This window comes from Nerophis lumbriciformis, linkage group LG20 (assembly GCF_033978685.3).
Source record: "Nerophis lumbriciformis linkage group LG20, RoL_Nlum_v2.1, whole genome shotgun sequence".
Classification (NCBI taxonomy): domain Eukaryota; kingdom Metazoa; phylum Chordata; class Actinopteri; order Syngnathiformes; family Syngnathidae; genus Nerophis; species Nerophis lumbriciformis.
Genome location: NC_084567.2, coordinates 13,969,075 through 13,984,638, shown reverse-complemented (window position 1 = coordinate 13,984,638; position 15,564 = coordinate 13,969,075). Strand labels below are relative to the sequence as shown.

At 35.2% G+C, this 15,564-nt stretch overlaps 1 protein-coding gene across 1 annotated transcript; it reads left to right on the top strand.

Annotated features, from left to right (window-relative positions):
• Positions 1-387: 387 nt before the first annotated feature.
• On the top strand, positions 388-14,388 carry sub1b (SUB1 regulator of transcription b). The gene is made up of 5 exons (XM_061981038.1): positions 388-545; positions 3,110-3,179; positions 3,253-3,372; positions 3,527-3,635; positions 13,845-14,388. The coding sequence occupies exons 2-5, from the start codon at positions 3,111-3,113 to the stop codon at positions 13,922-13,924; spliced, it is 378 nt and encodes a 125-aa protein (XP_061837022.1). The 5' UTR covers positions 388-545; position 3,110; the 3' UTR covers positions 13,925-14,388.
• Positions 14,389-15,564: the final 1,176 nt, after the last annotated feature.

Below are 15,564 nucleotides of genomic sequence, written 5' to 3'. Positions count from 1 at the left end.
TGCAGTATATTGATACCGTTTTATCGCCCAGCCCTATCGGCCTTTTAAAAAAAAAAATTATTTCAATGTATTTGTTATCAATTATGTGTCTATCATGATATATATTTTTGTTTTATGGCCCAGCCCTATGGATATTTTTTCAGAATATTTGTTGTTTTTTTTAACTGATTTTGATTTTATTTATTTTGCGATATATATTGATAACATTTTATTGTACAGCCCTACGGGGATTTTTTCAGAATGTTTTTTTTTTTTAAATTGATATCGATTTAATGTCTTTTGCAATATATATTGCAATCATCAACGGTATCAATAATAAACCGAAACGAAGCTGACGTTCCTATTTGATGTTGCACACTCCATCCACAAAGCGGCAGTAATGAGCATTTGAACTGCGTTTTAGTTGTCATTCCAATTACAGCCACAAAGCGGCAGTGCCGAGCGTCTAAACCGTCGATATCTCAACCGCTTCAAACAAGCACACGAAGAAGAAAGAAAACCGGGAAGAAGAAGAATAAAGAAATAATCGTCGCTACTCAAGTCATGTAAGTATGTCTTATTTGGGAAAAAGCTAACATTAAACCGTTCCGTAGGGTTTAAAACTCAACAAACGCCGACGTAGATGTGACTTACGGTCTTATTGTTGGAGGTGCGGATATAAACGCGTGTGTATAATAACGGCGGCCTGGCCTAGACAGGATGTTCATGGCTAATGCTTGGCTCACCATGTGTCATGGCAACACTATTGTGATGCAAATAACGTGATGGACGTTTAAAAATATATATTCTCTGGGGCATCGCTTCATATATAAACTCATTGTGAGTCATCCCATGCCTGCTTCGTGTTAACGAGACATTTTTAATTCTTCATTCATTTCATGAAAGCAACGCTCCTATTGTTGCACACGAACCAGTGACGCCGACAATGACGTCATTTCTGTCTTTAGTGACAAAGAACAATTTGGTAATGTATCCGTTTTTTTATTTTTTTTCAATAATAAACTCTTGCCTGCTGCTTTTCACATTACTTTCAAGAAATGTTGCCGTCTACGTGAATTCTTCACAAAGTACCGTTAGAAATAATTACGCTTAAAAAAAATCAGCAATAAAAATGAGATGATTGCTCATTCTAAATAAATATTACAAAATAATACGTGTTCTATAAAAATATATAATATACTAATATTTATACTTTTGAAATTACACGTAAAATATTACATTTCATAATTGTATTATTGTTTCCTGGAACACCGTGGATTATAAAATGTTAATTTAAGATTAAAAATGGAAATTTCAAATAAAATATGCATGATGTTACAATGACATCCATTTTTTTTAAATGACAAAAGCTGAATATAATTTTTTAAATAATTGTATGCGCAATTCAAAACTGTATAACTGTCTTTTTAAAAATTATAACAAACCAAAATGCAACTAAAACATGTCGCAGATTAGGGGTGTTCCAATCCGATATCAGCCCCCAAAAATAAATATTAGTAATAAGTGCTTATATGTAAAATGTGTGATATCATGTGCGACACAAGCAGCATGTTTACTTGTGTGCGATGTCATGTGCGATACAAGCAGTCCTGCAGCGTCGTTACTTGTGTGCGATGTAACGTGCGATACAAGCAGTCCTGCAGCGTCGTTACTTGTGGGATACAGTCTTGCAGCATCTTTACTTGTGTGCGATGTCATGTGCGATACAAGCAGTCCTGCAGCGTCTTCACTTGCGTGCGATACAAGCAGTCCTGCAGCATCGTTACTTGTGCGATACAAGCAGTCCTGCAGCGTCTTTACTTGTGTGTGTGATGTCATGTACGATACAAGCAGTCCTGCAGCGTCTTTACTTGTGTGCGATGTCATGTGCAATACAAGCAGTCCTGCAGCGTCGTTACTTGTGTGATACAAGCAGTCCTGCAGAGTCTTTACTTGTGTGCGATGTCATGTGCGATACAAGCAGTCCTGCAGCGTCTTTACTTGCGTGCAATGTCATGTGCGATGCAAGCAGTCCTGCAGCGTATTTACTTGTGTGTGCGATGTCATGTGCGATACAAGCAGTCCTGCAGCGTCTTTACTTGCGTGCGATGAGATGTGCAATATAAGCAGTCCTGCAGCGTATTTACTTGTGTGTGTGATATCATGTACGATACAAGCAGTCCTGAAGCGTCTTTACATGTGTGTGATATCATGCGCAATACAAGCAGTCCTACAGAGTTTACTTGTGTGTGATATCATGTGCGATACAAGCAGTCCTGCAGCGTCTTTGCTTGTGTGAGACCATGTGCGATACAAGTAGTCCTGCAGCGTATTTACTTGTGTGTGTGTGTGATATAATGTGCGATACAAGCAATCCTGCAGCGTGTTTACTTGCGTGCAATGTCATGTGTGATACAAGCAGTCCTACAGCGCCGTTACTTTTGTGCGGTATCATGTGTGATACAAGCAGTCCTGCAGCGTGTTTACTTGCGTGTGATGTCATGTGCGACACAAGCAGTTTTACGGCGTCTTTATTTGTGTGTGGTATCATATTTTCTCCAGACAACGTTAAAGTAAAAGATAAAGTACCAATGATTGTCACACACACACTAGGTGTGGCGAAATTATTCTCTGCATTTGACCCATCACCCTTGATCACCCCCTGGGAGGTGAGGGGAGCAGTGGGCAGCAGCGGTGGCCGCGCCCGGGAATCATTTTTGGTGATTTAACCCCCAATTCCAACCCTTGATACTGAGTGCCAAGCAGGGAGGTAATGGGTCCCATTTTTATAGTTTTTGGTATGACTCGGCCGGGGTTTGAACCCACAACCTACCGATCTCAGGGCGGACACTCTAACCACTAGGCCACTGAGTAGGTGCCTACTCTGTTCTGTTTGAATAGAACAGAGGTGTACAATCTTTTTGACCTGAAAGCCCTATTGAGGGGAAAAATACTAATTTTGTCCACAAGATGGCGACAAACCAATGCAGAAATTGACTTTTAGAATGCAACCAGATTTGTTATGAAGCTCATCTTGTCTTGTTTAGAATATTATGATGGAGTCATTATTTGTAGAAATGCTGTATTTCCAGCATCACACAGCAGAATAAGTATTTCATCACCCTTACAGAATGCCTAAAACCAAGGAAGTGCTGTCCTCCACCAGTGGAAGCGAATCTGAGAGCGAGGTTGAAACCAAGGTTGGTGTTTTTATTCACGCGACATTCGCCACATGAAATCTGTATGCTCTAGAAAGATCTCTGTTGTTTCTAGACAAAGAAAAGGAAGTCCAGCACGCCAGAGAAAACGGTGAAGAAAGCAAAAGGTGGGGAGACCTCAAAGCCGGGAGGCTCGTCCAAAGATGGCGGCAACAGCGAGGACAACATGTTTCAGGTGACGGACAGTACTTCAGCTAGCAAGACCAGCGCACAAAACTCCCACTTTATGTTGGGCTTTTGAAGTGGTCGTCAACAAAGGCGTGTGATGGATGCGCAGGAAAGGGAGCGTGGAGGTGGAGAAGTGAAATAACAGCAGGTGTTGTTGGCAGATTGGAAGGATGAGATACGTGAGTGTCCGGGACTTCAGAGGGAAAGTTCTGATCGACATCCGAGAGTACTGGACCAACTCAGACGGGGATATGAAACCTGGGAAGAAAGGTAAACCCCCAGGAGCCGCTTAAGCTGTTTTTTAATTTGGAGAACTGAATTTTTGGCGTCAAAAAGCATTTAAAAAAAGAAAGTGCTTTTTTTTTTTTAATTCAGTGTATAAAGATTCAATGTTAAAAATTCAGTGTTAAAAAAGTTCACTGTATAAAAATTCCGTGTGTAAAAAATATCTGTGTTAAAACAGTCAGTGTGTAAAAATCAGTGAATAAAAAATTAAGTGTTTTAAGATTCGCCGTATAAAAATTCACTGTATAAAAAAATCTGTGCACCAAAATTCGTTGTATAAAAATTCAGTGTTTTTAAAATTCACTGTATAAAAAAATCAGTGTTTAACAATTAATTGTATAAAAATTCTGTCTTTTCAAATTCACTGTACAAAAATCCAGTGTATAAAAATTCAGTGTTTTCAAATTCACTGTACAAAAAATCAGTCTTTAACAATTCATTGTATAAAAAAATCAGTATATAACAATTGAGTGTAAAAAAAAAATAAAGTTTTTTAAAATTCACTATAAAAACTCAGCATATGAAAATTCAAGGTTAAAAAAAATTCTGTAAATCAAAAAATTCAGTGTTTTAAAATTCATTATAAAAATTCACTGTATAAAAAAAATAATTTTACCAAAATTCAGTGTATAAAAATCCAGTGTTTTAAAATTCACATAAAATTCAGTGTTTTCAAATTCACTGTATGAAAAAATCAGTGTTTAACAATTCATTGTATAAAAATTCAGCACTTAACAATTGAGTGTATAAAAAGGTGTTTTACAATTCACAATAAAAATTCAGCATATGAAAATTCAGTTAAAAAAAAAAATCTGTGTTCATCAATTCAGTGTATAAAAATCAGTCAATAAAAAATGCAGTGTTTTAAAATTCACTGTGTAAAAATTCACTGTATGAAAAAATCAGTGTTTAACAATTCATTGTATACAAATTCAGCACATAATTGAGTACAAAAAAATCAAGTGTTTTAAAATTCGAATTGAAAATTCAGTGTTTAAAAAAATCAGTGTTTAACATTTCAGTGTATAAAAATTCAGTTTTTCACATTTCAGTGTAAAAAATCAGTATTTAAAAATTCCGTGTATAAAAAAGATTTAAAAAAATCAGTGTTTTCAAATTCACTGTATGAAAAATCAGTGTTTAACAATTCATTGTATAAAAATTCAGCACTTAACAATTGAGTGTATAAAAAAGGTTTTTTACAATTCACAATAAAAATTCAGCATATGAAAATTCAGTTAAAAAAAAATCAGTGTTCATCAATTCAGAGTATAAAAATCAGTCAATAAAAAATGCAGTGTTTTAAAATTCACTGTGTAAAAATTCACTGTATAAAAAATCAGTGTTTAACAATTCATTGTATACAAATTCAGCACATAATTGAGTACAAAAAAATCAAGTGTTTTAAAATTCGAATTGAAAATTCAGTGTTTAAAAAAATCTGTTTTACATTCCAGTGTATAAAAATTCAGTTTTTCACATTTCAGTGTAAAAAATCAGTATTTAAAAATTCCGTGTATAAAAAAGATTTAAAAAAATCAGTGTTTTAAAATTCACTGTACAAAAATCAGTGTTTAACAAATCATTGTATAAAAAAATCATCACATAACAAATGAGTGTATAAACAGATTAAGTGTCTTAAAATTCCCAATAAAAATGAATCATATGAAAATTCAGTGTTTAACAATTCAGTGTATTAAAAAAATCTGTTTTTGACATTTCGGTGTATAAAAATTCAGTGTTAAACAATTCAGTGTAAAAAATCAGTATTTAAAAAAATTTAGTGTATTTAAAAAAAAAACCCAGTATGTAACAACATTTCAGTGTATAACAATTTGCTGTAAAAAAAAATCAGCATATAAAAATCTGGTGTTTTAAAATTCCATCCATCCATTTCCTACCGCATGTCCCTTAAAGGTTTGCGGGGGAAGCTGGAGCCTATCCCATAAGCAAATATGTATAAAAATTCAGTGTACGGGGGGGGGGGGGAATCAATGTTTAACAATTCGGTGTATAACAATTGGCTGCTTCAAAACGCAAGACCCACTTCCGGTAAAGAAGACTGCCGCAATGTTTCGTGTCTCAGCAGCCAATGAGGTGTCAAGTTTGAAGTCAGGTGACACGGGTCTAAGTAAGAGGCAGGTTAAGCGGCACTACACGCCATGTCATCTGCTGTACATGCTCACATCCTTTTTATTAACATTTTAAACAGCAAATGTTGCTGGGAATAAAGTGAAAATATCCCAAAGTTGTGCAAAAAAAACAGATAAAAGCTGATCACATGATGGTCCAAACACTCACACAATAATGACTCATACCAAAAATGTTATAACAGACCATCTCAAAGACGCAACCAAATTGTAGTTTTGACTGAAAAAGACATTCAGAATGTAGATGAAATACAGAATTTACAATATGAACAATACAAGACTGAATATTAATATTAAATAAAAGTTGCTTTCTTAACACATATTTTATAATGGAGCAAAAACAACAAACATGTTTAAACATAAACCCAAAGTCAAAAACATCCACATATTGGATATAATATCACTTTTCTGTAGAACATTGAAACAAAAACACTTATAGTAAAAAAATATCCACATTTTGGATATAATATCACTTTTCTGTAGAACATGGAAACATAAAATAGTCAAAAACATCCGCATATTGGATATAATATTACTTTTGTTTAGTACATTGAAACAAAATAGTCAAAAACATCCACATATTGGATATAATATTACTTTTCTGTAGAACATGGAAACATAAAATAGTCAAAAACATCTGCATATTGGATATAATATTACTTTTCTGTAGTACATTGAAACAAAATAGTCAAAAACATCCACATATTGGATGTAATATTACTTTTCTGTTGTACATTGAAACAAAATAGTCAAAAACATCCACATATTGGATGTAATATTACTTTTCTGTAGTACATTGAAACTAAATAGTCAAAAACATCCACATATGGAATGTAATATTACTTTTCTGTAGTACATTGAAACAAAATAGTCCAAAACATCCACATGTTGGATATAATATTACTTTTCTGTAGTACATTGAAACAAAATAGTCCAAAACATCCACATATTGGGTATAATATTACTTTTCTGTAGTACATTGAAACAAAATAGTCCAAAACATCCACATATTGGATATATTACTTTTCTGTAGTACATTGAAACAAAATAGTCAAAAACATCCACATATTGGATATAATATTACTTTTCTGTAGTACATTAAAACAAAATAGTCAAAAACATCCACATATTTGATATAATATTACTTTTCTGTAGCACATTAAAACAAAATAGTCAAAAACATCCACATATTGGATATACTATTACTTTTCTGTAGTACATTAAAACAAAATAGTCAAAAACATCCACATATTGGATATAATATTACTTTTCTGTAGTACATTGAAACAAAATAGTCAAAAACATCCACATATTGGCTATAATACTTTTCTGTAGTACCGTATTTTCCGCATCATAAGGCGCCCTGGGTTAAAAGCCGCGCCTTCAATGAACGGCATATTTCAAAACTTTGTCCACCAATAAGCCGCCCCGTGTTGTAAGCCGCATCTAACTGCGCTAAAGGAATGTCAAAAAAACAGTCAGATAGGTCAGTCAAACTTTAATAATATATTAAAAACCAGCGTTCTAACAACTCTGTTCACTCCCAAAATGTACGCAAATGTGCAATCACAAACATACGTATATCAACATGGACAGAGCTGCGTGAAAAAAGCCACCCGGCCTCTTCGCGTAAACTTAAACTTACCTTAACCACTCGCTCATCTTTTCTTCATCCATCCCTTCGAGTTAGCTTTTATGATGACGCCGGCTGGAAAGGTCTCTTTTGGCAAGGTCTTCCTTTTGAATATCACCATGGGTGGAAGTTAGCATGGCAAGCTAGAACCACAGTGAAGGATGACTTCTCATTCCCTGTGGTGCGAATATTCACCGTACGTGCTCCCGTTCCACAGTGCGGTTCACAGGAATATCAGTTGCTGTGAAATACGGTAGTAATCCGTGTGCGGATGGAGAGATTGCGTCTTTTCATGAACCGGGTCCTTGTCGCTTAGTAGGAGCCATTTTGTGGTCTTTACAGATGTAAACAGGAAATGAAACGTACGGTGATATCCGCGCGTTTTTTCTTCTTCTTCCGGGGGCGGGTGGTTGCTTACAGTAGAAGAAGAAGAGCTTCCTGTTCTATGGGGGCGGGTGCTTACCTTGGCGGTTGCTTGCGTAGAAGAAGAAGCGCTTCCTGTTCTACCGGGAAAAAAGATGGCGGCTGTTTACCTAAGTTGCGAGATCGAAACTTTATGAAAATGAATCTTAATATTTATCCATATATAAAGCGCACCGGGTTAAAAGGCGCACTGTCAGCTTTTGAGTAAATTTGTGGTTTTTAGGTGCGGCTAATGGTGCGGAAAATACGGTACATTAAAACAAAATAGTAAAAAACATCCACATATTGGATATAATATTACTTTTCTGTAGTACATTGAAACAAAATAGTCAAAAACATCAACATATTGGATATAATATTACTTTTCTGTAGAACATGGAAACATAAAATAGTCAAAAACATCCGCATATTGGATATATTACTTTTCTGTAGTACATTGAAACAAAATAGTCAAAAACATCCACATATTGGATATAATATTACTTTTCTGTAGTACATTAAAACAAAATAGTCAAAAACATCCACATATTGGATATAATATTACTTTTCTGTAGCACATTAAAACAAAATAGTGAAAAACATCCACATATTGGATATACTATTACTTTTCTGTAGTACATTAAAACAAAATAGTCAAAAACATCCACATATTGGATATAATATAGCTTTTCTGTAGTACATTGAAACAAAATAGTCAAAAACATCCACATATTGGCTATAATATTACTTTTCTGTAGTACATTAAAACAAAATAGTAAAAAACATCCACATATTGGATATAATATTACTTTTCTGTAGTACATTGAAACAAAATAGTCAAAAACATCAACATATTGGATATAATATTACTTTTCTGTAGAACATGGAAACATAAAATAGTCAAAAACATCCGCATATTGGATATAATATTACTTTTCTGTAGTACATTGAAACAAAATAGTCAAAAACATCCACATATTGGATATATTACTTTTCTGTAGTACATTGAAACAAAATAGTCAAAAACATCCACATATTGGATATAATATTACTTTTCTGTAGTACATTAAAACAAAATAGTCAAAAACATCCACATATTTGATATAATATTACTTTTCTGTAGCACATTAAAACAAAATAGTCAAAAACATCCACATATTGGATATACTATTACTTTTCTGTAGTACATTAAAACAAAATAGTCAAAAACATCCACATATTGGATATAATATTACTTTTCTGTAGTACATTGAAACAAAATAGTCAAAAACATCCACATATTGGCTATAATACTTTTCTGTAGTACCGTATTTTCCGCATCATAAGGCGCCCTGGGTTAAAAGCCGCGCCTTCAATGAACGGCATATTTCAAAACTTTGTCCACCAATAAGCCGCCCCGTGTTGTAAGCCGCATCTAACTGCGCTAAAGGAATGTCAAAAAAACAGTCAGATAGGTCAGTCAAACTTTAATAATATATTAAAAACCAGCGTTCTAACAACTCTGTTCACTCCCAAAATGTACGCAAATGTGCAATCACAAACATACGTATATCAACATGGACAGAGCTGCGTGAAAAAAGCCACCCGGCCTCTTCGCGTAAACTTAAACTTACCTTAACCACTCGCTCATCTTTTCTTCATCCATCCCTTCGAGTTAGCTTTTATGATGACGCCGGCTGGAAAGGTCTCTTTTGGCAAGGTCTTCCTTTTGAATATCACCATGGGTGGAAGTTAGCATGGCAAGCTAGAACCACAGTGAAGGATGACTTCTCATTCCCTGTGGTGCGAATATTCACCGTACGTGCTCCCGTTCCACAGTGCGGTTCACAGGAATATCAGTTGCTGTGAAATACGGTAGTAATCCGTGTGCGGATGGAGAGATTGCGTCTTTTCATGAACCGGGTCCTTGTCGCTTAGTAGGAGCCATTTTGTGGTCTTTACAGATGTAAACAGGAAATGAAACGTACGGTGATATCCGCGCGTTTTTTCTTCTTCTTCCGGGGGCGGGTGGTTGCTTACAGTAGAAGAAGAAGAGCTTCCTGTTCTATGGGGGCGGGTGCTTACCTTGGCGGTTGCTTGCGTAGAAGAAGAAGCGCTTCCTGTTCTACCGGGAAAAAAGATGGCGGCTGTTTACCTAAGTTGCGAGATCGAAACTTTATGAAAATGAATCTTAATATTTATCCATATATAAAGCGCACCGGGTTAAAAGGCGCACTGTCAGCTTTTGAGTAAATTTGTGGTTTTTAGGTGCGGCTAATGGTGCGGAAAATACGGTACATTAAAACAAAATAGTAAAAAACATCCACATATTGGATATAATATTACTTTTCTGTAGTACATTGAAACAAAATAGTCAAAAACATCAACATATTGGATATAATATTACTTTTCTGTAGAACATGGAAACATAAAATAGTCAAAAACATCCGCATATTGGATATATTACTTTTCTGTAGTACATTGAAACAAAATAGTCAAAAACATCCACATATTGGATATAATATTACTTTTCTGTAGTACATTAAAACAAAATAGTCAAAAACATCCACATATTGGATATAATATTACTTTTCTGTAGCACATTAAAACAAAATAGTGAAAAACATCCACATATTGGATATACTATTACTTTTCTGTAGTACATTAAAACAAAATAGTCAAAAACATCCACATATTGGATATAATATAGCTTTTCTGTAGTACATTGAAACAAAATAGTCAAAAACATCCACATATTGGCTATAATATTACTTTTCTGTAGTACATTAAAACAAAATAGTAAAAAACATCCACATATTGGATATAATATTACTTTTCTGTAGTACATTGAAACAAAATAGTCAAAAACATCAACATATTGGATATAATATTACTTTTCTGTAGAACATGGAAACATAAAATAGTCAAAAACATCCGCATATTGGATATAATATTACTTTTCTGTAGTACATTGAAACAAAATAGTCAAAAACATCCACATATTGGATATAATATTACTTTTCTGTAGTACATTAAAACAAAATAGTCAAAAACATCCACATATTGGATATAATATTACTTTTCTGTAGCACATTAAAACAAAATAGTCAAAAACATCCACATATTGGATATATTACTACTTTTCTGTAGTACATTAAAACAAAATAGTCAAAAACATCCACATATTGGATATAATATTACTTTTCTGTAGAACATTGAAACAAAATAGTCAAAAACATCCACATATTGGATATAATATTACTTTTCTGTAGTACATTAAAACAAAACAGTCAAAAACATCCACATATTGGATATATGACTTTTCTGTAGAACATTGAAACATAAACACAAATAGTCAAAAACATTCACATATTGGAATATGTTTTATTTGGTACATGGTGTAATGATAAGTGTGACCAGCAGATGGCAGTCACAAGAGATACGTGTAGCCAGGAAACAACACCAACACCAAAACTTTAAATGTTCATTGAGAATATAGAACATTACACACTGTGCTCAAAAATCTGTCAAAATATTTTAGTAGTTCTTTGGTGAGCTATGAAGCCTCACCACTTGATGGATTGTCCACCATTACGGGTACTGTTGTCAGACTCAGGAGTATTATTATGGTGTGTGTGTATAAGGACCACAAAATGGCGCCTATTAGACATATTATCTGGCCTTTTGTTAAACCAACTTTTATTACCTTCTGGCACCTGCTGATGTGTATTTGGGATCTGCATCAGTCCTGAAAATTTGCGCGCGTCCACAATTGTAGTCCGTGCTGATACAATAGTCGATAAGCTTCTTCTTCTTCTTCTCTATCTTTTTGTTATGTGACATTCATCCAGTTCTAACTTATATCTGTCAGTAGACTCGCTATGGAAGCGCTAAAAACTACCGGTGTAGTGAGTTTACATTATTCACCCACGGAACTTTAGTTCTTAGAAAGTTCCGGTACTCTCATTGTTTATGTACTTACATACTAGTACTCTCATTGTTTATGTACTTACATACTAGTACTCTCATTGCTTATGTACTTACATACTAGTACTCTCGTTGTTTATGTGCTTACATACTCGTACTATTGTTGTTTATGTACTTACATACTAGTACTCTCGTTGTTTATGTACTTACATACTAGTACTCTCGTTGATTATGTGCTTACCAAACTCTACATTATTCACCCACGGAACTTTAGTTCTTAGAGAGTTCAGGTACTCTCGTTGTTTATGTACTTACATACTAGTACTCTCGTTGCTTATATACTTACATACTAGTACTCTCGTTGCTTATGTACTTGCATACTAGTACTCTCGTTGCTTATGTACTTACATACTAGTACTCTCGTTGTTTATATACTTGCATACTAGTACTCTCGTTGTTTATGTGCTTACATACTAGTACTCTCGTTGTTTATGTACTTACATACTAGTACTCTCGTTGTTTACGTACTTACATACTAGTACTCTCGTTGCTTATTTACTTACATACTAGTACTCTTGTTTATGTGCTTACATACTCGTACTCTTGTTGTTTATGTACTTACATACTAGTACTCTCGTTGTTTATGTACTTACATACGAGTACTCTCGTTGATTATGTGCTTACCAAACTCTACATTATTCACCCACGGAACTTTAGTTCTTAGAGAGGTCAGGTACTCTCGTTGTTTATGTACTTACATACTAGTACTCTCGTTGCTTATGTACTTACATACTAGTACTCTCGTTGTTTATATACTTGCATACTAGTACTCTCGTTGCTTATGTACTTACATACTAGTACTCTCGTTGTTTATATACTTGCATACTAGTACTCTCGTTGTTTATGTGCTTACATACTAGTACTCTCGTTGTTTATGTACTTACATACTAGTACTGTCGTTTATGTGCTTATATACTAGTACTCTTGTTGTTTATGTGCTTACATACTAGTACTCTCGTTGTTTATGTGCTTACCAAACTCTACATTATTCACCCACAGAACTTTAGTTCTTAGAGAGTTCCGGTACTCTCGTTGTTTATGTACTTGCATACTAGTACTCTCGTTGCTTATGTACTTACATACTAGTACTCTTGTTGTTTATGTACTTACATACTAGTACTCTCGTTGCTCATGTACTTACATACAAGTACTCTCGTTGTTTATGTGCTTACATACTAGTACTCTCGTTGCTTATGTACTTACATACTAGTACCCTCGTTGCTTATGTGCTTACATACTAGTACTCTCGTTGTTTATGTGCTTACATACTAGTACTCTTGTTTATGTGCTTACCAAACTACATTATTCACCCACGGAACTTTAGTTCTTAGAGAGTTCCGGTACTCTCGTTGTTTATGTGCTTGCATACTAGTACTCTCGTTGTTTATGTCCTTACGTACTAGCACTCTTGTTGATTATGTACTTACATACTATTACTCTTGTTGTTTATGTGCTTACCAAACTACATTATTCACCCACGGAACTTAAGTTCTTAGAGAGTTCCGGTACTCTCGTTGTTTATGTGCTTACATACTAGTACTCTCGTTGCTTATGTACTTACATACTAGTACACTCGTTGCTTATGTGCTTACATACTAGTACTCTCGTTGTTTATGTGCTTACATACTAGTACTCTCGTTTATGTGCTTACCAAACTACATTATTCACCCACGGAACTTTAGTTCTTAGAGAGTTCCGGTACTCTCGTTGTTTATGTGCTTGCATACTAGTACTCTCGTTGTTTATGTCCTTACGTACTAGCACTCTTGTTGATTATGTACTTACATACTATTACTCTTGTTGTTTATGTGCTTACCAAACTACATTATTCACCCACGGAACTTAAGTTCTTAGAGAGTTCCGGTACTCTCGTTGTTTATGTGCTTACATACTAGTACTCTCGCTGTTTATGTCCTTACATGCTAGTACTCTTGTTGTTTATGTAGTTACATACCAATACTCTTGTCGTTGATGTACTTGCATACTAGTACTGCCATTGTTTATGTACGGTACTCATGTCCAACTTTGTGTTTTCCATCTCAGGTATCTCCCTGAACCCAGAACAGTGGAGCCAGCTGAAGGAGCAGATTTCAGAAATCGATGATGCCATAAAGCGAGTATAAGCATTCCTTCCAAAGTCCAGCCTCTTTTTCTCACGTCTGGTCTGGAACGGTTTACGGACTTCTGGAACGCTGATCTAGTTTAGTCTTTTTCACCTACACCCTCTTTTCAACCTAGTTCAAGTAGCAGCGTCAAAGTGTGCGTGCGTGTGTGTGTGTCATGTTCCAGTCCAGTGTTGCTGAAATGTGAGTGGATAGTCAAGCTGTCGATCCACTCACTCATTTCACTTCCTCCTTGGACTTATTTCTAATCGTTGTGTGTGTGTGTCATGTTCCAGTCAAGTGTTGGTGATAGCGTGAGTGGATCGTCAAGCTGTCGATCCACTCACTCATTTCACTTCCTCCTTGGACTTAATTCTGATATTTGGGTGCTGCAGAATTCTGACGTCTGTTCAAACATGTTGGGGTCAATTCCTACAGACTATTGTTAGTTTTTCAAAATAAATGGCATCATTGAAAAGGTGGAATGGTATCGAATAATCCTTTGTGTCCAATCAGTCCATCTCACTTGTATCATTTTTTGTTTTTTTGTTTTTTTGTTTGTTTTTTGTGTCCTGTCCAGCTTCTCAGGCAAATCATATAGTTGATGTAGATGCCCATGTCGGCTGTTCAGATTTACTTTACAAAAGAGAAGTGTAGGATACTTCTCTTGTTGCCTTATTTGTATTTGACTTTATTAAATGTATTTATATTATCATTTAGTGCAGCCGGCTGGAGCAGGAGGGGATAGAAAGAGAAAAAAAAAGAAGACAGAGGGGGAAATTGTGGGGACAAGAGGGGGATTAGACAGAGACAAAAACAACAACAGCAAACAACAACAATAGAGCAACATCAGCAAATATGACATGTACAAATATGATGGTAAAAGTAATAGCAAATAAGCAGTTAGCGAAAAATAAAAAATAATACAGAAATGACAATGAGCATTATTACACTACAAATGGATCAATACAAATACCAATAGAAATAGCGCTATTGATAATGAACAATACCAATAATTTACCTTTATTATCAACAATACAGTTGTTTAAATGCAACAATACATATACGTAATGATAACTTGAGATACGAAAGAATGCAGAAAAATGGAGGGGGAGAAAGAGAAGCAACCTACATTAACCTTGTAGATTGTTATAGTCACAATAGGTTAAGCTTTGTCAGTGTGCCATGTGTTACACCCAGTTTACCCTAGGGCAACAACGTTAATATATGTTTGATGAAACGTGATTATGTGCATGAGTGTAAGTATGCATATGTACTTGTATATGTACAGAATGTGTATATGTGTTTGTACAGTGAATGTATATGTACAGTATGTGTATGTGTATGTTTGTATATTGAATGTGCGTGTGGATGTACGAACATTAGGTAGGTAAATATGTACTGTATTTGTGTATGTATGTGGGAGCGTAGGTACCTATGTACGTATGTGAGCATATGTGAATTTGCATGTACAATACATTCGACTCCCAGAGTGCGTGGGAGCCAGAGCACGGCCCCATCACCCCCGAGAGCCCAACCCACAAACAGGAGGCGTGGTGCCCAGCGACAAGAACCCCAGAGCCCGGCCCACCGTACCGCCCACAAGGGCCAGCAGCAGGCCGCAGACAGACGCACCCGGCAGAAGACAGGGCACGAGAAAA

What these genes read in the sequence shown, in the direction of transcription:
- sub1b (XM_061981038.1), top strand. Translation starts at nt 3,111, where the DNA reads ATGCCTAAAACCAAGGAAGTGCTGTCCTCCACCAGTGGAAGCGAATCT. An exon ending in GCGAGGACAACATGTTTCAG is followed by an intron (nt 3,373 to 3,526) that starts GTGACGGACAGT and finishes TGTTGTTGGCAG; the next exon opens with ATTGGAAGGATGAGATACGT. An exon ending in TATGAAACCTGGGAAGAAAG is followed by an intron (nt 3,636 to 13,844) that starts GTAAACCCCCAG and finishes TTTCCATCTCAG; the next exon opens with GTATCTCCCTGAACCCAGAA.